This window comes from Tachyglossus aculeatus, chromosome 21 (genome assembly GCF_015852505.1).
Source record: "Tachyglossus aculeatus isolate mTacAcu1 chromosome 21, mTacAcu1.pri, whole genome shotgun sequence".
Taxonomy (NCBI): Eukaryota; Metazoa; Chordata; class Mammalia; order Monotremata; family Tachyglossidae; genus Tachyglossus; species Tachyglossus aculeatus.
Genome location: NC_052086.1, coordinates 49,957,679 through 49,981,470, shown reverse-complemented (window position 1 = coordinate 49,981,470; position 23,792 = coordinate 49,957,679). Strand labels below are relative to the sequence as shown.

Here is a 23,792-nt window from a genome sequence, read left to right as displayed (position 1 = left end):
ATGACCAGAGACTAGACTGCATATGACCAAGACTGATTATCTCATTGACCGACCTATTCACTTGAGGGCCATGCGTCTTAGTGAAACAAACATGGCATTAAATCAGAATATGTGGACCTAGTTCAAGTCATAATAATAATAAAAATAATGCATTGTAAGGGTTGGGATAGATACAGTACAAAAGGATCAGACACAGTTCCTGCCCCACAATGGGACTCATAGTCAAATTGAAGGGAAAAAGTAATTTAAACCCCAGTTCACAGATGAGGAAATATATGGCCCAGAGAGTTTAAATGACTTGCCCAAAGACATACAGCAGGTAAGTGATGGATCCCTGAATCTCAGCCCTGTGTTCTTTCCACTGGGAATTTGGTTTCAAGTTGCCCCCTCCCAGACTTGTATGGCCTCAGGGCTTAGACAGACTAGCAGAAGAGTGATATAAAGTATACGGGATCACCAGTGTCTTTGAACAGTGGCTGTCATTCAGGCAGACTCCTGAGACAATCAGGAGAAACATATGACAAAGGTGCCTTTTCTGCATAACCTCAAACATTATGCTTTTGACCCATACCAAAATGAATGATGATAAAAAATTACAATTAGCAAATCTTCTTAGTGTTATCTAGCCAAAAGATCAGCTGTCATAGAACTATGATGGTGCAAGGGAAGTCGTGAATTTTTTTCAAGTTACCATTACATTTGTCCCAGCCAATTACCAATGGCTCAGTTCCTCCATGTTTCCTGTCCTATGACTGTCAATGGAAGAAGTAGTTAGACCTGCCAATGGGAAGGCCAATTAAGGACCAAAAGTACTAGTCAATGGCAATGGTAATGTCATTGCTCTTGGCAGAATCAGCCAGACCAGTGCCTAATTCATTCAATTGTATCCTTTTAGACTGTGAGCCCACTGTTGGGTAGGAACTGTCTCTATATGTTGCCAACTTGTACTTCCCAAGCGCTTAGTACAGTGCTCTGCACACAGTAAGCGCTCAATAAATACGATTGATTGATTGATTGATTTATTGAGTACTTACTGTGTACAGAGGACTGCACTAAGCACTTGGGAGAGTACAATTCAACAATAAAAAGACATAGTCCCTGCCCACAATGAGATTACAGTCTACCTAAATGATTGATCTTCCCCCTGCCAAAAAAAGAATAGTTCCAGGGAAATTATTGGACTTGAAGTGAAAAAAGTCTAGGAGATTTTTAGGGATGCGTTTGGTCCCTGGGAATTCCATATTACCGCAAAGTTTCTCTTTCCACAGCCCCCACACCACATCACACCCCATCACTTCCCCCCACCTTCCCCAACCCTAAGTGCTTACTTGTAAGGGTTGATATTGCATATGGTGACTGCAGGGAAATCCAGCTTCTGGAAGTAGACCTGGACAGACACCGTATTGTCGTGAGAGGTGAGGATGATCAGGGCTCCCTGCCAGACGATCAGCCCTACGGCCGTCAGGGTGAGCAGGAGCCAGACAGACCGGCGCAGGCGGCCCCGGGACACCACGATGCGGCGGCAGCCATGGGTGTTGGTGTTGAGGCAGTACCATTTCATCAGCTCCTTGATGGTCGGGGCCTGAGGCCCTTTGATGGGGAGATTCTTCCTTATTTTGGCAGTGATCTTCTCCCCGGGTGCCATGATGGCAGCTGTAAGGGACTGAATGAAACCAATCCAATCAGGAAGGGAGTCTACCGACATCAAATAACTAAATTGCCTGACAAAAAGCAACTAGTCCAGGGCCTGTAATGTTTGGTGCTGGGTCAAGTATATTCGAATATGAATTTCATTTATTTTACTCCACCCAGATTAGTGGGAGAAATCTTTCGGGAAAGGGAAGTTGTTTTTGGTATTATTTGTATGAATCAACCCCATGGTGTAGTGCATAGTGCAGGGATTTGTGAGTCAGAAGGTCATGGGTTCTAGTCCCAGCTCCACCACTTATCTGCTATGTGACCTTGGGCAAGTCACTTCACTTCTCTGTGCCTCAGTTACCTTATCTGTAAAATGGGGATTGAGACTGTGAGCCCCACATGGGACAGGGACTATGTTCAACCCAATTTGCTGGTATACACCCCGGCACTTAGTAAACAGTTAACAAATACCATAATTATTATTAGTATGAGTCATCTTTTGCACTTGCGTATGCATTTCAATTTACTCATCTTCTGCATATGTTACTGAAGCTTTAACTCATTTTACTAAATATTTTTGTGACTGTATCCCTCATTACAGTATAAGCTTATTCTGAGCTCCTTCCATTTTTTTATGGTTTTTTTTAGCATTTACTTATGGGCCAGGCACTGTATTAAGCTCTTCCCCCTCTAGGCTGTAAGCTCAATGTGGGCAGGGAATATGTCCACCAAATCTATTATGCTGTACTCTCCCCAAGTGCTATGTGCTCTGCACACAGTAACGCTCAATAAATACGACTGATTGACTGATTTCTGAAAAAAGTATTGCTGTGTGGAGAGCACTGTTCTAAGCACTGGGAGAGAACACCCAGATGGGAATTGGACATAGTCCTTGTCCCTCAGGGGACTCACAATCCAAGAAATTGTGAAAGCTAAGAAGTCTAGAAATCAGCCAGAGAAGCAGTCATTAGGAGATTAGGTACGCTAATTCTATCACCAGAAGAAATTTAACAAGGATGACCCCAAAACTCTAGAAGGAGTTAAAACTGTCAAGTAATGTATTATCAATGAGTTTGTGTGTACAGTTGTTAATTGTAGTTTTGTATAGTTGTCCTTTGTACTTGAAGACATTACTATTGCTTAAATTCACTTATAAGTGTAAGTTTGGCTAAAAAGGCCAATGTAGGACCTACAGTATTTGGCTTTTCTCCTTTTTGTTGTTTGCATTGCCTGGCAGTGTTCTCCCTCTGTCTAGTTGCTTTACAGTTCTCTTGAAGCTACTAGACAAAAAGACCAACTATTTTCAGTCATTCATTTAATCATTTTAATGAGTGCTTACTGTGTGCAGAGCACTGTACTAAAGTATTTTCTGGCACACAATGTGCCATTTAGTCACAATATACCATGGGCCTGCAAATAATCCTTTTTCAAATGAAACATCATACTATCTAAAATTTGACTTTACTGATTCCGTCATCTGACCTCCATGTTTGCAGTTGCCCAATTTCTGATTACAACCCAGCCCACACACTTCATTCCTTCAATGTCAACCTATTCAATCAGTCAGTGTATCAATTGCATTGATTTAGCACTTACTGTGTGCAGGGCAGCATACTAAGCGCTTGGGAAAGTACAACACAGCAATATAACAGACACATTCTCTGACCACAGCGAGCTTACAGTCTTACCTCAGTCTTGCCCATCTCACCAACCCCTCGCCCCCCACCTGGCCTCTGGCCTGGAACTCCCGCCCCTGTCATATCCAATAGACAATCACTCTCCCACCTTCAAAGCCTTCTCAAAATAATAATAATAATAATAATAATAATAATGATAATGGCTTTGGTTAAGTGCTTCCTATTTGCAAAGCACTGTTCTAAGTGCTGCACATTTCCTCCTAGAGGGCTTCCCCAACCAAGCCTATATTTTGTCTTCTCCCACTCCCTTCTGTGTAAACCCTTGCACTTCGAGTTATATTCTTTATTCATCCCAGAAGGCCATACAGTGCTCTGAATGCAGTAAGCACTCAATAAATACGATTGAATGAATGAGAGAATGAATGAAAGGAGTGAAATAGAGGTCATGTAAAACAGGGGGGCAGGATTAGGGTGCTTAAGTCTGCAAAAACAGGCCAAGTGTGGACATAATTGACGATTGCAACATTAATCAATAGTATATATTTTGCACCTACTGTGTGCAGAGCATTGGGAGAGAACAATAGAATTAGGAGACATCTTCCCTGCCCTTAAGGAGTTTAAAATCTAGTTGGGGAGGCAGACATTAAAATAAATTGTAGCTGGGACGAAGTAATACCAAGATTTGTATGTAAGTGCTACAAGGAGTTGTGTCTAAGTGCTTCCATGGTAGGCATGGACAGGTGACACCCAGAGGAGCTTAAGATAGTAGGTTATAAAGAAAGAAAGGGAAAAAAAACTCTACTATATGCTAAGCATCTGAAGCTAATTACTGAAGTTTAGTTGGGCAGAGCATAGAGGCATGGAGAGAGGAAAAAAAAACGTGCTTGGTTAAAATGAGGTTTCTGGATTATTTGTTAATTCCATTCATGAATAAATCAATCAGTCAGTGGTATGTATTGAGCACTTGCTTTATGCAGAGCAATGGACTAAGCATGCTTGGGAGAGTACAATACTACGGAGTTGGTAGACATGTACCCCGCTGACAACGAGCTTAAGAGTCTGGAGGAGGAGACTAACACTAAAGTCAGTAAATTAATTAAGGATATAGTCATAAGATTTGTGGGCTGTGGGTGGGATGTCCAGTGCTTAAAGAGTACAGATCCAAGGGTACAGACATCAAGGAGCTGGGAGCTGGGAAATCCAGGCTCTAATCACAACTCCACCACTAGTGTGCTGTGTGACTTCGGGCAAATCGCCTCCTCCCCCAACCCCTCACACTCCTACCCAGGCCTGTTTCCCCCTCTGTGAAATGGGAACAAGATCCCTGGCCATCCTTCCCCTTAAACAGTGAAACCATATTGGACAGCGACTGTGTCTGAGCTGATGATCATGTATCTGCTTCATGATGTATCACAGTGCTATGCACAGAGTGAGTGCAGCATAATCACATGAATGATAAGAATGACAACCTCTGCTTGCAAGGGGCGAAGGGACAGTGGGGAACTGATGTGATTTTAGGATAATAATGATAATAATAATTACAGTGTATATTCAGTGCTCACTCTGTGCCACACAGTTCTTAATTTAAGAGGGGGAAAGAGAGCTGGAATCTCATCCCCATTCCATTTCACAATGGAGGCTCCGAGAGGGCAAGTGACCTGCCCAAGGTCACACAGGAGTCCAGAAGGTGGCAGAGGCGGGGCTAGAACCCAGATGTCCCAACTCCCAGCCCCTTGCTCCTTCCACTAGGCCAGTCCTCCCGACTGGAGTCAGGAAATGGAGACAGTATTAGGACTGAGGCAAGAATTGGTCCTGACTTGGCTGGCTGACTGGACTACTCCTGGTTAACCATTTCCACTGCCTTTTTGGCACCATGCCTACAGTTGAACCCAACGCCGTCACACCTTTAAAGTGACCCTTGCCTCCTCCATTTCACCTGCTAAGTGCTTTCTTTTCTTTATTTCCAATGAAGGAGCACATTCTGACTTTGACATAATTTAGTAAGTAACATAGAAGGATTTCCTTTGGGGTAAAGAGATTAAGGGTGCTCCTTTGCGGAGAGTGAAGTAGTTTTTGATTAGCAATATTATCATAATGCCTAATTATTTGAGGATCAGGATCATCCTAATTAACATCTATGTTAGAGAGGGAGGAGAGATAGTGGAGAGGAGGAGAGAGGAGAGAAGGGACAATGGCAGGAAGAGAAGCAGAGGAATGGAAAAGAGGAGATAGAGAGGAAGGAAGGGGAATTATTTATTTGTATTAATGTCTGTCTCCCCTCTAGATTATAAGCTTATTGAGGGCAGGGAACGCATCTACCAACTCTGTTATATTGTACTTTCCCAAGCACTTAGTTCAGTGCTCTGCACATAGTAAGTGTTCAATAAATACTACTGATGAGGATGACATCACATGCAGGAGAAGAGAAGGAGGGATGGATTTAAAAAAAAGGAAAAGAGCTAAGGATAGAGGAAGTCATTGATCAATAATCAATCAGTCAGTCCATCAGTGGTATTTACTGAGTGCTTATTGTGTGCAGAGCATTGTACTAAGTGCTTGGGAGATAATACAGAGAAGCACTATAGAGAAGCAGCGTGGTTTAGTAGCTTGGGAGTCAGAGGTCGTGGGTTCAAATCCCATCTCTGCCACTTGTCAGGTGTGTGACTTTGGGCAAGTCACTTAACTTCTCTGTGCCTCAGTTACCTCATCTGTAAAATGGGGACTAAGACTGTGAGCTCCACATGGGGCAACCTGATAACCTTGGATCTACCCCAGCGCTTAGAACAGTGTTCTGCACATAGTAAGTGCTCAACAAATACCATCATCATCATTATTATTATTATAATGGACTATCGGCAGACACTTCCCTGTCCAGCAGGAGCTTAGAGCCTAGAGGGGTAGACAGATACTAAAATAAATTACAGATAGGTGCATAAGAGCCATGGTGCTAAGGTTGGAGTGAATAATGAGGGTTTAAAGAAGCAGCCAGATGGTTTTAGGGGGTGGATGTCGATGAGCTGTGGTGCCCCGGGGTTCCCTCATTCATTCATTCATTCATTCAATCATATTTATTAAGCACTTACTGTGTGCAGAACACTGTACTAAGCGCTTGGGAAGTACAAGTCGGCAACATATAGAGATGGTCCCTACCCAACAATGGGCTCACAGTCTAGAAGGGGAAGACAGACAACAAAACAAAACATGTTGACAGGTGCCAAAACCATCAGAATAAATAGAATTACAGCTATAAGCACATCATTAACAAAATAAATGGAATAGTAAACATGTACAAGTAAAATAGAGTAATAAATCTGTACAAATATATATACAAGTGCTGTGGGGAGGGGAAGGAGGTAGGGTGGGGAGGTGATGGGAAGGGGAAGAGGAGAGGAAAGAGGAGGCTCAGTCTGGGAAGTCCTCCTGGAGGAGGTGAGCTCTCAGTAGGGTTTTGAAGGGAGGAAGAGAGCTAGCTTGGTGGGTGTGGGGAGGGAGGGCACTCCAGCCCAGGAGAAGGATGTGTGCCGTGGATAGACAGTGGGACAGGTGAGAACGAGGCACAGTGAGGAGGTTAGCGGCAGATGAGCGGAGGGTGCAGGCTGGGCTGGAGAAGGAAAAAAGGGAGGTGAGGTAGGAGGGGGCGAGGGGATGGAGAGCTCTGAAGCCGAGAGTGAGGAGTTTTTGCTTGATTCGTAGGTTGACAAGCAACCACTGGAGATTTTTGAGGAGGGGAGTGACATGCCCAGGGCGTTTCTGTACAAAGATAATCCGGGCAGCAGAGTGAAGTACAGACTGAAGTGGGGAGAGACAGGAGGATGGGAGATCAGAGAGGAGGCTGATGCAGTAATCCAGTCGGGATAGGATGAGAGAATGAACCAGCAAGGTAGCAGTTTGGATGGAGAGGAAAGGGTGGATTTTGGCGATGTTGTGAAGGTGAGGCAGGCAGGTTTTGGTGACAGATTGGATGTGTGAGGTGAACGAGAAAGCAGAGTCGGGGATGACACCAAGGTTGCAGGCTTGTGAGACGGGAAAGTTGGTAGTGCCTTCTACAGTGATGGGAAATTCAGGGAGAGGACAGGGTTTGGAAGGCAAGATGAGAAGCTCAGTCTTGGACATATTGAGTTTTAGATGGTGGGCAGACATCCATATGGAGATGTCTTGAAGGCAGGAGGAGATACGAGCATGGAGGGAGGGAGAAAGAGCAGATGCGGAGATGTAGATTTGGGTGTCATCAGCGTAGAGATCATAGTTGAAGCCGTGGGAGCGAATGAGTTCACCAAGGGAGTGAGTGTAGATAGAGAACAGAAGGGGACCAAGAACAGACCGTTGAGGAACCCCTACACGAAGGGGATGGGAGGGGGTGGAGGAGCCCGCAGAGGAGACTGAGAATGAACGGCCGGAGAGATAAGAGGAGAACCAGGAGAGGACGGAGTCCGTGAAGCCAAGGTTGGATAGCGTGTTGAGAAGAAGGGGGTGATCCACAGTGTCGAAGGCGGCTGAAAGGGCTGCGGGCTGCGGGCATCCAGCGAGGACAGAAAGAATGCAGACCCGAGCCGGGCTCACCTGGCTTACGGGGGTCTGGGACACCGGGGTGGGGCCGTGCGGGCCGCGCAGGATCCTCTGCGCTGCGCTGCGCTGCGGGCCGGGAGCCACCTGAGATTCCCTGCCCCTCGACGGGGACTCTGCTGGGCCGGGATCCGTCCTCACCCCCTCAACGGCCTCCCCTCCCACTCCTCCCTCACCTCCTCCTCCTCCTCCTCCTCCTCCTCCTCCTCCCCGATCCCTCCTCCTTTACCTCCTCCTCCCTGATCCCTCCTCCTCCTCCTCTTCCTCCCTTCCAGGACCCCTCCTCCTCCTCCTCCTCCTTCTCCTCCTCCCCGATCCCCCTTCCTTTGCCTCCTCCTCCCCGATCCCCCTTCCTTTACCTCCTCCTCCCTGATCCCTCCTTCTCCTCCTCCTTCTCCATTCCACAACTATCTCCTCCTCCCCAATCCCCCCTCCTTTACCTTCTCCTCCTTGATCTCTCCTTCTTATCCTCCTCCTTTCCACGACCACCCTCCTCCTCTCCAACCCCACCTTCTTTATCTCCTCCTCCCTGATCTCTCCTTCTCCTCCTCCTCCTCCTTTCACCGACCCCTCCTCCTCTTCCTCCTCCCCGACCCCTCCTCCTCCTCCTCCTTCTCCCGGACCCATCCTTCTCCTCCTCCTCCTCCCCGATCCCTCCTCCTCCTCCTACTGCTCCTCCTCCACCTCGACCCCTCCTCCTCCTGCTCCTCCTGCTCCTCCTCCTCCTCCTTCTTCTCCCGGACCCATCCTCCTCCTCCTCCTCCTCTCCGATCCCCCCTCCTTTACCTCCTCCTCCCTGGTCCCTCGTTCTCCTCCTCCTCCTGCTCCTCCTCCTCCTCCTTCTTCTCCCGGACCCCTCCTCCTCTTTGTTATTTGTTAAGCACTTACTATGTGCCAAAGCACTTTTCTAAGAGCTGGGGTAGATACAAGGTACTCAGGTTGTCCCACGTGAGGCTCACAGTTTTCATCCCCATTTTACAGATGAGGTAACTGAACTACAGAGAGGTTAAGTGACTTGCCCAAACTCACAAACCTGACAAGTGGCAGAGGTGGAATTAGAACCCATGACCTCTGACTTCCAAGCCCATGTTCTTTCCTCTAAGCTCTCCCATTTGCCTGCTGTGTGACTCTGAGCAGATTGCTTCATCCTCTGAGCCTCAGTTCTCCTTCCTACTTTGACTACGAGTTCTATGTGAGACAGGATCTCATTCATCTTTTCATTTGATCATGTTTATTGAGTGCTTACTGTGTGTAGATGTACTTCCCAAGTGCTTGGGACAGTGCTCTGCGCACAGTAAGCGCTCAATAACTATGATTGATTGAATGAATGTAGAGCACTGTACTAAGTGCTTGGGAGAGTACAATACAACAATAAACAGACACATTTCCTGCCCACAATGAGCTTACAGTCTAGAGGGGGAGACAGACATTAATATAAATAATAAATTACAGATATGTACATAAGCGCTGTGGGGCTGGGAGAGGGGATGAATAAAGGGAGTAAGTCAGGGCGATGCAGAAGGGAGTGGGAAAAGAAGAAAGGAGGGCTTAGTCAGGGAAGTCCTCTTGGAGGAGATGTACATTCAAAAAGGCTTTGTGGGGGTGGGGGGAAAGTAATTGTCTGTCGGATTTGAGGAGGGTTCCAGGCCAGAGGGAGGACATGGGCAAGGGGTTGGCAGTCAAATAGACAAGATCGAGGTACAGTGAGAAAGTTAGCATTACAGGAGCAAAGTGTGCTGGCTCGGTAGTAGTTGGAGAGTAGGGAGGTGAGGTTGGAGGGGGCTTTGAAGCCAGTGGCGAGGAGTGTTTTGTTTAATGTGGAGGTGGATGGGCAACCACTAGAGTTTCTTGAGGAGTGGCGAAACATGTCCTGTATCCAACCTTATTATTTTATATCTAGTTTTTGGTGCTTGGCAAATAGTAAGTGCCTAACAAATATCACAATTATAATTATTAAGTACTCAATAAGCACCACATAGATTGATTGGGCAGGGCAGAAGGTGCCAGGCAATTGGCTTTAAGGTAAATTAGCCCTCTTCTCTACTATCCACTCTCCTCTCACACCTTACCTCTGTTCCACACTCTTCATTCCCCTGTAGCTAATCCATTCACCGAGCTTTGTTCTTACTCATGCCTTCTCTAGTTCCTGAGGCTCTCTCACTTATTACATCTAGCAAGACTGCTCAATACTCACCCTATCTTCAAAGCCTTTCTTAAATCTTATCTCCTTCCGGGAGGCGGGGGGAGGTCTTCTACAAGCTAAACATTATCCTCCAACGGCCACAGCAGTACTTCTGTACCACCTAAACACATAAATGTGAAGACACTTCACATTTAGAAGACACTGTTGAGATTAACCTGTGATTGTGCGGGTGGCTGAAAAGGCCAAAACTAAGCTGGACACACAAAAAGTTTGTCTCTTGTTGTGTTATACTTAATATGTGCAGTGTCTGATGCTGTTTTCTCTTTGCCTCCTTGTCTCTCTTTCCCTCAAAGTTTTTGCTCAAAGAGAAGTATTCCCTTCCTGATGTGGCAGTGTACCACTGCAAATCTGTTCATTTTTTAAATGGTGTGTGTTAAGTGCTTACTGTGTGCCGGGCACTGAACTTAGCATTAGGGTAGATTCAAGCTAATCAGGTTGGGCACTGTCCCTGTTCCACATGGGTCTCCCAGTCTTAATCTCCATTTTACAGATGAGGTAACTGAGGCACAGAGAAGAGAAATGACTTGCCCAAGTTCACACAGCAGACAAGTGGCAAAGCCAGGATTAGAACCCAGGTTCTTCTGACTCCCAGGCAAGTGACCTATCTACTAGGCCATGTTGCAATTGACTCCCAGTTTGTAGCTGGGATGCAGAATTGTCTGAGGCTTTGTTTTAAGTTCTCAACAAGCCCCCATAACATCTATGTACATATCTATATATTCCATCACCTCCTCTTACCTGTAATTTTATTTAATATCTGTCTCCTCCAGTTAGATTTAAAGCACTTGAAGCAAGCACCATGTCTAATTCATTCATTCATTCATTCATTCAATTGTATTTATTGAGCACTTACTGTGTGCAGAGCACTGTACTAAGCACTTAAAGCACTGTTCTAAGTGCTGGGGAGGATACAAGGTGATCAGGTTGTCCCAAGTGGGCTCCCAGTCTTAATCCCCATTTTACAGATGAGGGAACTGAGGCATAGAGAAGTTAAGTGACTTGCCCAAAGTCACACAGCTGACAAGTGGCTGAGCAGGGATTTGAACCCATGACCTCTGACTCCGAAGCCCGTGCCCTTTCCACTGAGCCACACTGCTTCTCTAATTCATTCTTCCAAGTGCTTAATACAGTTCTCTGCATACAGTGTGTGCTCAATAAATATTATTCATTGATAAAAAGGAGTGAATGAACAAATACACAGAGCAGTGTTTCTCAAAGAAAATATATGGGGCATATACCCCAACATTTTTGGAAAATTTAGGCTCCCTTGCTCCCTGGAACATCTCTACTTGGGCTCCACCTCCCTCACTGTCCACCCTCCCAAGTCCTAGTTGGTCTCAGTTGGATTTCCAATCTGTCACTTTGTATTGTGTGTGCCCAATAACAATAATAATAATGGCATTTATTAACTGCTTACTATGTGCAAAGCACTGTTCTAAGTGCTGGGGAGGTTACAAGGTGATCAGATTGTCCCACTGGGGGCTCACAGTCTTAATCCTCATTTTACAGATGAGGTAACTGAGGCCCAGAGAAGTTAAGTGACTTGCCCAAAGTCACACAGCTAACAATTGGCAGAGTTGGAATTTGAACCCATGACCTCTGACTCCAAAGCCTGTGCTCTTTTCCACTGAGCCACGCTCCTTCCCAATAGCACAAATATGTATGTTTGGACTTGGGAATAGGAAAAGGAGACCCTCAAATGGCCATTTTGGGGAGCAGCATAGCCAAGTGGAAAGAGTAAGGGACTGGGAGTCAGAGGATCTGGGTTCTAATCCTGGCTCTGCCAATTGCTTGCTGCGTGACCTTGGGCAATTCACTTAGATTCTCTGGGCCTTGGTTACCTCAACTCTAATCTGGGGATTCAATACCTGTTCTTCCTTTTACTTAAATTATGAACTTCAGGTTTGGCAGGGACTGTGTCCAACCTAATCAACTTGAGTCTACTCCAGAGCTTAGAACAGCACTTAACAGTAAGTGCTTAACACACATCATATTAATAATATTAATGATACTAGGCTATGGTGGCTAAATTAGAAAACAGTAATCTGGAGGATAGTATAGTATATAAAAATGAGCTTTATAGTATATATAAATGAGGGATATGCTGAATAATTAAGAATAAATGCTTTATTGTTAAAATAACCTTCAATATCAGAAAAGAAAATATGAATCCTAGAAATTATGTACTTCAGAAGTATAAAGAGTAATGATATTAAAGTACTAACCATTAATATGGATTAATAAATAATTACTATTTATTAATCATTTGTCATGTACTGGGGCAAAGGTTATTTGACTGAACACAGTTCATGCCCCACATGGGGCATACAATCTATCTTAACCTTAATTTTTCAGATGACGAAATTGAGGCCAAGAGGCTTAGTGCCTTGCCCAAAGTCACATGGCAGGTCAGTGGCACAACTGATATAAGAACCCAGATTTCTGGATTGCCAGTCACCTGCTCTTTCCCTTGGTCACACTGCCTCTTGTCCAGTCTCCTGCTTGGAGAAAGGATCGCAGCTAAGCAATCGAGAAAGCCAATTGTCTGTCTTATTACTAAGATTCCAGGAAAGACCTGCCAGTCATTTCTATTTAGATATTGGTTTGACACCAGGCTATTGTGTGTTTCTTAATGAAATATTTATTTGACAGTTCAATTTTAAGTAGCATCATGGCACTTAACACCTAACTAATATTTGTAGTTGGTAGATTGAGAAAATACAGCAAATATTAGGGATCAAGGACTGTATCTTTTAATCCACCTGTAAACTTGACCCAGAAACCCCCAAAACTGAAAGTCTACATGTCTGACAGAGTGATTTGAATTTGCCATCCCTCTATTCATGTCTTCCCACCATAGTGCCAGTCTAAGTACCCTCAAGGCATTCCTCAGAATTCAGGCAGGCTGGTGGCATGGAAGGGGCACAGGAGGTGGGATGACTACCAGTACCTCTGGGAACAAGTACACTAAGAACTGATGCCTTGTCTCTTAGGACATGTCAGATTTTTTTTTCAAACTGCTAAGCTCGTTAAGGCATGATAGTGGAGTCTTCATTCAAGTTACTTTAATAAGCAAAGGTGATTCTACAGACTTCTTTTTTTTCCCCTGTGATATTTGCTAAGGGCTTAATATGTGCCAGGCACTGTACTAAGCACTGGGGTTGATACATGCTAATCAGGTTGAACACAGCCCCTGTCCCACATCGGGTTCACAATATTTTTAATCTCCATTTTACAGATGAGGTATCTGAAGCACAGAGAAGTGAAGTGACTTGCCCATGATCTTACTGCGGATAAGTTGCAGAGCTCAGAACAGAATTAGAACTCAGGTTCTTCTAACTTCGAAACCTAGCTCTATTCACTACGCCACCCTGTTTCTCCCCTCCAGCTTGTAGTCTAATGGCTCAGGACTGGGTTCAAATTGTCATTTCTGTACTCTTTCTCAATGACACATTAGAAAATTTTACAGATAACCCAGACCAAAAATACATTTTGTACTGGGACTCCCTCAAGATTTCAGGACAAATCAGCATTACCTTAAACATCTCTAAAATTAACTGGGAAAGATCCAGCCATCGTATTATATTTTCATTCATTATTTTCAATGAAGATAGTGACTCCTAGTGGTGATACTACTAAACTTTCCAAAAAACATCTTGGCTCCTAATTGTCAACTCATTTTAAAATAACATTATTTGCACAAAATACTCAATCCATTTCTACACCAACAACTGGATTTATTCCCAGCAGGATTTTTCAGTGAATTTTCACTTTTGCCATTGTCCTATATGACAAGGAGTTGCATGGATAGAGCTCTGCACACAGTAAGCACTCAGTGAATACCACTGACAGTCAGAGGACTTGTGTTCTAGTCCTTGCTCCTTGGTCTCTTCCTGTGCCATCATCATGCTGCCCTCATTGCCATCACAACTTTTCTCAAGTTATCTGGTGTCCAGGGCCAGCCCAGGGGCTCAGGACTTTTGCCTCTGGCAACAGAGATCTGAGAGGATGACTTTTCAGCCTCAACATTCTCAGCAAGCCTGAGGGCTCCCACAGGGATGAGGTAGGGTAGGGGCTCTGGAGCTGCTCCAGGGCTGCAGTCTTGTGTGTGTGGGGGGGTGATTGGGAGAGGGGTGGGAAGTGGAGGCCCAGGGCCATGGGAGAAGCACAAAGATGGTGGCCTCATGGGGTTTAAACAGGTGCCACGGAGGGTCTGGATGCCCAACCCTACCCTTGTCTCTGGAGCTCTCCTAGGTTCCACTATGCACAAAGCACTCATTCATTCATTCATTCATTCATTCATCATATTTATTGAGCGCTTACTGTGTGCAGCAGAGCACTGTACTCAGAGCTTGGGAGAGTACAAAATAACAACAGTCACATTCCCTGAGCTTATAACCTAGAGGGCTCTGTCATCTGTTCTGCCCCCTCCTTCTGGCCCATGGCACTGGGATGCATCTAGGAGAGGGAATGGGGGCAGCCAGTTGTCTAGTCAAGAATGCCTCAGAGCCCTCAAAGCCAGCTGATGCCACTGAACCCTCAGCCAACTGGTGGTAAACCATGGACTAAAATATGCAAATTTGCTTAGTAGAGGCTGGGGGTGATGGGAGGGATCTTTTGTCCTTTATTGCAGAAACCAAGGGAATTGCAAATAACAGAAACACAAAAAAGCCCCACAATGAAAAATAACTGCAACAACAACGACAACAAAAAATAGCTATCCTCTGCATAACTAGGCAGGCTGGAGCCAAAAACCAGCAGGAGCATCAGAGCAGAGAGTATGAAAGTAAGGGCAGTTGTTTTAGAGGGCAGGAAAGCTGGCCAGACTCTATATGCCTCTGCACCCAAAGGGCAAATCTCAGGAATTGTCTAGCTATGTGATACCAACCCCACCCTTCTAATCCCGAGGCAGTTATCATTTCAGTCCATCAGTTGGATAGACTGAGGGCCTGCCTTGTGCTGAGCACTGTTCTAGACGTTTGGGAGGCTAACATAGAAGGCTTCATCCAGAGAGACAGCTTCAGCAGAAGGGTCACAGATCCAAATGCATAGATGACGCAGAAGGGAGAGCAAACTGGAGAAAGGAAGACTTAATCTTATGGGAGGCCTCTTGGAGAAGGTGTGACCTTAATAATGCTTTGAAAGTGGAGAGATTCGGGGGTCTGGTGTATCTAGGGAGCGGAGGGAATTCTAGGCTAGAGGGAGGACGTGAGAAAGAGGTTGGCAATTAGCTAGACGAAAACTGGGCACAGTGAATAAGCTGGCGTAGAGGACTGGAGTTTGTGGGCTGGGCTGTAGTAGTAGATTAGTGAGGTGAGGTGGGATGGGGCAAACCGACTGACTGCTATCTACCATGATGGGAAAGTCAGGGGGGATAGGGATTGAGTGGGATGATGAGGAGTTCTGTAAATATTGTTAACGACTGATTATTAATCTTTGCCCCACCTTACCTTTTAACAACCTTGGAGAATTGGGCTTATTCAGTGTGTCTTTTTGGAGGCAAGTATGTTTTGGAGAGATAATTTTTTTAGTAGAAATTTTGTCAGGCCCCTATAGGCAAGTCATTTTCCTTATTTAAAATGAAATAATCACAAAGCTATAATGCCATACTACATTTGCCTATAAGTAATATAAAGCTACATGACTGGGTTTTGTAACATAATCATTATGAATGGGATTTTTTTATGGTATCTGTGAAGCGTTTACTCTGTGCCAGCCATGGTAGTAAGCTCTGAGATAGCTTCAAGCTAATCAGGCTGGACACAGTCCCTAACCCACATAGGGGTAACAATTTTACAGATGAAGTAACTGTGGAGGCCCAGAGAAGTGGAATGAAAGGAGAAGGGTGAGGGGTGTGGGTAAGGTTGCAGGGCTATCAGCAACCCAGGTGTCAGTCAATCACTCAATCATATTTATTGAGCACTTGTGTGCTGAGCACTGTACTAAGCACTTGGGAGAGTACAATACAACATAGATGGTAGACACGTTCCCTGCCCACAACAATCTTACCTTCTAGGGGGGAGACAGACATTAAAACAAATAAATAAATTATGGATATGTACGTAAGTGCTGTGGTGCTGAGGGAGGGTTGAATAAAGGGAACAAATCTAAGTGCAAGGGCGACTCAGAAGGGAGTAAGAAGTGTCGGTTGTCAACTATGCAATCTCCTGAATTAACTGGAAGCACTCACCAAGGAAGTCATCACATTACTGTCCTTTCTCAATAGCCTCTTTCTAGCATTTTTCAAGTAAACTGTCCTGAAGTGCAATAGAAATGCTAGTTATCAAACCCCTTCTTGCCAGTTTGAAAATAAGTTTAACAGTTGCACTACTAAGGAACTATATCTGTTTAGGTTTCTTCGCATTCCTTTCATTTTTCTCAAAGCTTGTTATGAGGGGACATTGTGGGTGGGAGACCACAATTTCAAATCCTGCCTTTGGGGTGGATTTTTTTAATGGTATTTGTTAAGTGCTTACTGTGTGCCTTGCACTGTACTAAGCGCTGGGGTAGATACAAGCTAATCAGTCCACGTCCCACATGGGTCTCACAGTCTTAATTCCCATTTTACAGATGAGATAACCGAAGTGCAGAGAAGTGAAGTGACTTGCCCAAGGTTACACTAAAGACAAGTGGTGGAGCTGGGATTAGAACCCAGAACCTTCTGAATTCCAAGCCTGTGCTCTATTCTTTAGGCCACACTGCTTCCCTATTACTACTACAAAGGATACTATTACTTTGCCCTACTTAACCAAACAACTGCCCCACTTTTACTCAGGTTGACCTATTTTCCAGTTGCACAGCAGATGCTGTTCACTGGCTTTGATGGGAATTATGGGCAGCCAGGAATGAGGGAATTATCAGGATCTAATAGATTGTTTTAGAAGCTGCAACTTCTTTTGCTGAAGTATCTTAAATGCATCTCATTTCAGCCAACATAGTAACTAACTCCAAATGCCTCCCTTTGTCAGAACATGTCAGATTTAAAATTCAGCCTGTTTTTCCTGTTTTCAACTCTGGCCGAACTCTAGGAGAGGGATCATGCCATTTGTCTAACTGTCTTCCTTTTGATAATGCATCAACAAACAAGAACAGTGCAAAGTATGAAAACTGGTAAGATCTCTGCATCTATCAAGGAAATGAATAAGTCCTTTTTAGAAAAGAAATCCTTGAGAGTTTGTTTCCCACAGGTTTCCCATAACACTGCATATTTAAGAACTTGACAAAATATGATATTTCAGAATTTTTCCAAAATTTCCACCCATTTCATCTTTCCTGTCATTGAGAACTAAAATTCGTCTGCTGCTCCACAAGTCCTTCTGCTTTGCTTGAAAATCATCTATTTGGTTTTGTTGCGAAACAGAACCACTGGAATCTTGTTTCTACTGCAGATTCAGTTTGAGCATTACAGATTAATGTACTTTTTCTATTCCTAAATGGGAGGCGGATAGGAGAAACAAAAATTACTTATTTGTCTCTTAATAGTCCTCTCAGTCTCCTCAGATATTTCTATTTGACCTACTTACCATGTCAATAGGATTTTATCTATGTATTTAAGACCGGTACCTTATGCATATTCTTAGCTTCTTTTTGCTATCTCAGATTATGGAAGCAATAACTTTTATGTTGAGTCTCTTCCTAAATAGCATCTCAAACTCTCTATGGCTGTATGTTTTGCAGCTAATATAGGGTTGATTTTTTTCAATGTTGAATCTTTTACATTCTTTTGTCACTTAGGCCTATTCTTCCCAGTAGAGGAATGACTAGGGTAATTTGGGCTGTAAAGAGCATTTAAGATTCAAAGTAGGGATGGGTTGACATGACTATTAATTTTGTGGTTCAATTAGAGTGGAGAAATAAGGAGGGAAATGAAACCATATGAACATTTTACTTACTGCTTGATATCCTTGCAATGGTATATTATGCGACAAAATCTTTCTTTTAGTAGTACTTTCTTCCTAAATCCTCTGACAGACTGCAACTAAGTTCTCAGGATCAGATCAAATTCAGTTTATGGAAACTAGATAGGCCCTCTCCCCATTATTAATAATAAGTAGAAAAGCAGCATGGACTAGTGGAAAGAGCATGGGCGTGTGTGTCTAATCCCAGCTCTGCCATTTTTTATGGTATTCTTTAAGTGTGTGCTATGTGTTAGACACAATGTGCTGGGGTAGATACAAGCTACTCAGGTTGGATACAGTTCCTGTGCCACATAGGGCTCACAGACTTACTTAATCCCCATTTTACAGATGAGGTAACTGAGATACAGAGGAGTTAAGTGACTTATCCAAGGTCACACAGCAGACAAGTGGCAGATCACACAGCAGACAGGTCCTCCTGACTCCCAGACCACTAGGCCATACTGCTTCTCAATTGCCTGCTTTGTGACCTTAGGCCAGTCAGCCTCTCTGAGCCTCAGTTTCCTCATCTGTAACATGGGAGTTCAATGCCTGTTTTCCCTCCTACTTAGACTGTGAGCCCCATGTGGGACAGGGACTATGTCCAACCTGATTAATTTGTATCTACCCCAGTGCTTAGCACAGTGTTTGACACTTCAAAGCTCTCCAACACTTCGCCCCCTCCTACCTCACCTCCCTTCTCTCCTTCTACAGCCCAGCCCACACATTCTGTTCCTCTGCCGCTAACCTTCTCAGTGGGCCTCGTTCTTGCCCGTTCTGCCGTCAACCTCTGGCCTGGAATGCCCTCCCTCCACACATCCACCAAACAAGCTCTCTTCCTCCCTTCAAAGCCCTATTGAGAGCTCACCTCCTCCAGGAGGGCTTCCCAGACTGATTCCACCCTTTCTCCTCTTCTCCTCCTCCTCCCCTCCCCAGTGCCCCCCTCCCTCCCTCTGCCCTTCCCCCTTCCCCTCCCCACAGCACTTATGTATATTTGTGCAGATTTATTACTCTATTTTATTAATGATGTGTATACAGCTATAATTCTATTTTTTCTGATGGTATTGACACCTGTCTGTTTGTTTTTTGTCTGTCTCCCCCTTCTAGACTGTGAGCCCATTATTGGGTAGGGACTGTCTCTATAAGTTGCCGATTTGTATTTCCCAAGCGCTTAGTACAGTGCTCTGCACACAGTAAGCGCTCAGTAAATGTGACCTCTACTCCATCCTAATCCTCCTCGACCTCTCAGCTGACTTCGACACCACTGACCACCCCCTTCTGGAAACATTATCCAACCTCGGCTTCACTGACACCATCCTCTCCTGGTTCTCCTCCTATCTCCCTGGCCACTCATTCTCAATCTCTTTTGCAGGCTCCTCTTGTGGTGTCCCTCAAGGTTCAGTTCTGGGTCCCCTTCTATTCTCCATCTGCACCCACTCTCCTGGAGAACTCAGTTGTCCCAAGACTTCAACTACCACATCTATGCAGATGATTCCCAAATCTACATCTCCAGCTCTGACCTTTCTCCCTCTCTGCTGTCTTGCATTTCCTCTTGCCTTCAAGACATCTCTACTTGGATGTTTTCTTGTCACCTCATAATTAACATGTCCAAAACATACTCCTTACCTTCTCAGCCAAACTCTGTCCTCCCACTGACTTTTCCGTCACTGTAGACAGCACCACAATCTTCCTGTATCACAAGCTCATAACCTTGGCATTATCCTTGACTCTTCTCATTTTCAACTCACATATTCAACTCATCACTAAATCCTGTCAGTTCAACCTTCACAACATTGGTAAAATCTGCCCTGTCCTCTCCATCCAAACTGCTACTATGTTAATCCAAGCACTTATCCTGTCCCACCTTGATTAGTATATCAGCCAAAAACTCAGGCAAAAACTCCTTACCCTCGGCTTTAAGGCTCTCCATCACCTCACCCCCTCCTACCTCACCTCCCTTCTCTCCTTCTACAGCCCAGCCTGCACCCTCCGCTCCTCTGCTGCTAATCTCCTCACTGTGCCTCATTCTCGCCTGTCCCACCATCAACCCCCGGCCCACGTCCTCCCCCTGGCCTGGAATGCCCTCCCTCCGCACATCCGCCAAGTTAGCTCTCTTCCTCCCTTCAAAGCCCTACTGAGAGCTCACCTCCTTCAGGAGGCCTTCCCAGACTGAGCCCCCTCTTTCTCTCCCCCTCCTCCCCCTCCCCATCCCCCCCGCCTTACCTCCTTCCCCTCCCCACAGCACCTGTATATATGCATATATGTTTGTACATATTTATTACTCTATTTATTTTTTTTACTTGTACAGATTTATTCTATTTATTTTATTTGGTTTATATGTTTTGTTTTGTTGTCTGTCTCCCCCTTCTAGACTGTGAGCCCGCTGTTGGGTAGGGACCGTCTCTATATGTTGCCAACTTGTACTTCCCAAGCGCTTAGTACAGAGCTCTGTACACAGTAAGTGCTCAATAAATACCATTGATTGAATTGAATAAATATGATTGAATGAATGAATGAATGGCACATAGGATGTGCTTAACAATAATGTAACGATACAATACAAAAGTAGGTGAGAACAGGGCTGGCCCTAGGTCAAATGGCATCCCAGGTGAGGAGTAACTTCAGGGACTCCACCCAACCCCCACCTCACCCCAACCCCAGGTTGTGGAGGGACACTTTTTATAAGGATGACTTTCCTTCCCCCACCAATGCTTCCAGCTTTCCTTTGTGCTGGGAATCAACTTAGGTCAAAGCTAAGAGATGGCAGAAAATTGGGGAATGGAGACAACTCAGAGGAAGTCCCATCCGTCTCTCTGAGCTCCTCACACCCCACCTCGCCTCCCTTTCCTCTCTACCCAATCTTGATGATCAGATTACTGTTCTCAACTCTAACTCAACCCTCTCTACTCAGCTCGACTCTCTCACTCCCCTTTCCCTTCGCCGCTCTCGTACCACTAAGCCACAGCCCTGGATCACTGCCACTGTCTGCCTCCTTCACTCTTATGCTCGAGCTGCTGAACACTGCTGGCGAAAGTCTAAACACCAAGCCAACCTCGTTCACTTTGAGTTTATCCTTTCCTGCCTTAACTCTGCCCTCTCCTCTGCCAGACAAAACTATTTCTCCAGATGTTGTCACGTCTCCCCATCCTAAAAAAACCCTCTCTCGACCCCACCTCCCATTCTAGTTATCACCCTACCTCCTCCTACCATTCCTTTCCAAACTCCTTGAATGAGTCGTCTACACCCACTGCCTCGGATTCCTCAACGCCAACCCTCTTCTGGACCCCCTCCAATCTGGCTTCCATCCCCTACATTCCACCAAAACTGCCCTCTCAAAGGTCACCAATGACCTCCTGCTTGCCAAATCCAACAGCTCCTACTCGATCCTAATCCTCCTCGACCTCTCAGCTACCTTCGACACTGTGGACGACCCCCTTCTCCTCAACAAGCTATCTAACCTTGGCTTCACAGACTCCATCCTCTCCTGGTTCTCTTATCTCTCCGGCCATTCATTCTCAGTCTCCTTTGTGGGCTCCTCCTCCCCCTCCCATCCCCTTACTGTAGGGGTTCCTCAAGGGTCAGTTCTTGGTCCCCTTCTGTTCTCTGTCTACACTCACTCCCTTGGTGAACTCATTCACTTCCATGGCTTCAACTATCATCTCTATCCTGATGACACCCAAATCTACATCTCTGCCCCTGCTCTCTCTCCTTCCCTCCAGGCTCGTATCTCCTCCTGCCTTCAGGACATCTCCATCTGGCTGTCTGCCCTATTACTGCCCTATTACTCCATCTGTCATATTACTCCCCTCCTCAAAAATCTCCAGTGGCTACCAATCAATCTGCACATCAGGCAGAACCTCCTCACCCTGGGCTTCAAGGCTGTCCATCACCTCGCCCCCTCCTACCTCACCTCCCTTCTCTCCTTCTACAGCCCACCCCGCACCCTCCGCTCCTCTGCCGCTAATCTTCTCACCGTACCTCATTCTCGCCTGTCCCACCATCGACCCCCGGCCCACGTCATCCCCCGGGCCTGGAATGCCCTCCCTCTGCCCATCTGCCAAGCTAGCTCTCTTCCTCCCTTCAAGGCCCTACTGAGAGCTCACCTCCTCCAGGAGGCCTTCCCAGACTGAGCCCCTTCCTTCCTCTCCCCCTCGCCCCCTCTCCATCCCCCCATCTTACCTCCTTCCCTTCCCCACATCACCTGTATATATGTATATATGTTTGTACATATTTATTACTCTATTTATTTATCTATTAATTTTACTTGTACATATCTATTCTATTTATTTTATTTTGTTAGTATGTTTGGTTTTGTTCTCTGTCTCCCCCTTTTAGACTGTGAGTCCACTGTTGGGTAGGGACTGTCTCTATATGTTGCCAACTTGTACTTCCCAAGCACTTAGTACAGTGCTCTGCACACAGTAAGCGCTCAATAAATACGATTGATGATGATGATGATGATGATCTATACCAGCACATAGTACAGTGCTTGGCACTTAACAATTATTATTAGTAGTATTATGAGGATTGACTTGCTACAGTTCCTCTTCCCACCCACCTCCAACTTACATCCTCTAGACTGTAGGCTGGTTGTGGGTAGAGAATGTGTCTGTTATATTGTAATATTATGCTCTCTCGTGTGCTTAGTACAGTGCTCTGCACACAGTAAGTGCCCAATAAATATAATTAACTCACTGACTGACTGACTGATGCCTTGAGCCCGCACCCCAGGTGCTTAGAAAGTGTTTCTGGTTCCTGTGAGTCATCTTCTAAGCACCTTGAAACTGCTGACATGAAGGAGTGGGCTGGTTCTCCCCTTTGTTAGCTGGCAATACCAATGAAAATTTCAGGCTTCATTAAAATGAAAAAATAAAAACCAAAAAAAACCCCCAGAAGCTTCAGGCTCCTTAACTCACCCACCACTGAGTTCCCTGCAACTGCCAGACTTGGAGGATTTAGCTCATTTTCCAGCTCTGGTACAGATCTCCACGAGTTAATCTGTCACGACTCTTGCAGCTGGCAATCAGAATGCCCCAGTCCAAGCTCAAGGGAAGAGTTATTCATTCATTCAATCATATTTACTGAGCGCTTACTGTGTGCAGAGCACTGTACTAAGCACTTGGAAAATACAATTTGGCAGCAATGAAAAGAAGATTCATCATAACCCAAACAATCAGAGCTAACAAAAAACAAAACAAAAAAAAAAACCCCAAATGTCCCAAGAGACTGAAGAATCTGCTGACCAACAAAGAACAGAATTTAACCAGTCCAGAGACTGACTTACTTCATGTCGGAGTCTGTCTAGGGCTGGTAAAACACCAGTTAGTTTCAGGTCTGGAATTGGTCGATCTAGGTTGTCACCCTAGAGAGTGTTATAGATCAAAAGCCTACTGGGTGCAATGGAATTTTCTAAATGCTCTTCTGGATCAGTTTTAGGTCGTCCCTCATCTCAAGTTTCTTGGAGAGAGCATCAGAATGAGTTTGTGTTTTTTAATGGTATTTTGTTAAACATTTACTATGTTCTGGACACTGTACTTAGCGCTGGCGTAGATACAAGCTAATCATATTGGACACAGTCCATGTCCCATATGTCTCACAATGTTAATCCCCATTTTGCAGATGAAGTAATTGAGGCACAGAGAAGTTAATTGGCTTGCCCAAGTTTACACAACAGACAAGTAGCAGAGCTGGGATTAGAACCTAGGTTCTTCAGACCCCCAGGCCTGTGCTTTAACCACTAGGCTATGCTGCTTCTTGATAGTAGAGAGGGGTTCTCCTCAATCCAACCAGTGATTTCTAGCAGTCACCAAAATGAATCTTACTCAGCCTTAGAGAAGGAATGGGAGGTGTAGCAAG

The 23,792-nt window shown here is 45.1% G+C and overlaps 1 protein-coding gene across 1 annotated transcript in view; it reads right to left on the bottom strand.

Annotated features, from left to right (window-relative positions):
- The window catches only part of LOC119942603 (amiloride-sensitive sodium channel subunit gamma-like), a 42,413-nt gene extending 19,093 nt beyond the window's left edge, over positions 1-23,320 (bottom strand). The window contains exons 1-2 of the mRNA XM_038763458.1: positions 23,221-23,320; positions 1,329-1,663 (exon numbers count right to left, since the gene is read on the bottom strand). Of these exons, the coding sequence (XP_038619386.1) occupies positions 1,329-1,645 (317 nt within the window). The 5' untranslated portion in view covers positions 1,646-1,663; positions 23,221-23,320. The remainder of the gene's footprint in view (positions 1-1,328; positions 1,664-23,220) is intronic.
- Between the last annotated feature and the right edge of the window lie 472 nt (positions 23,321-23,792).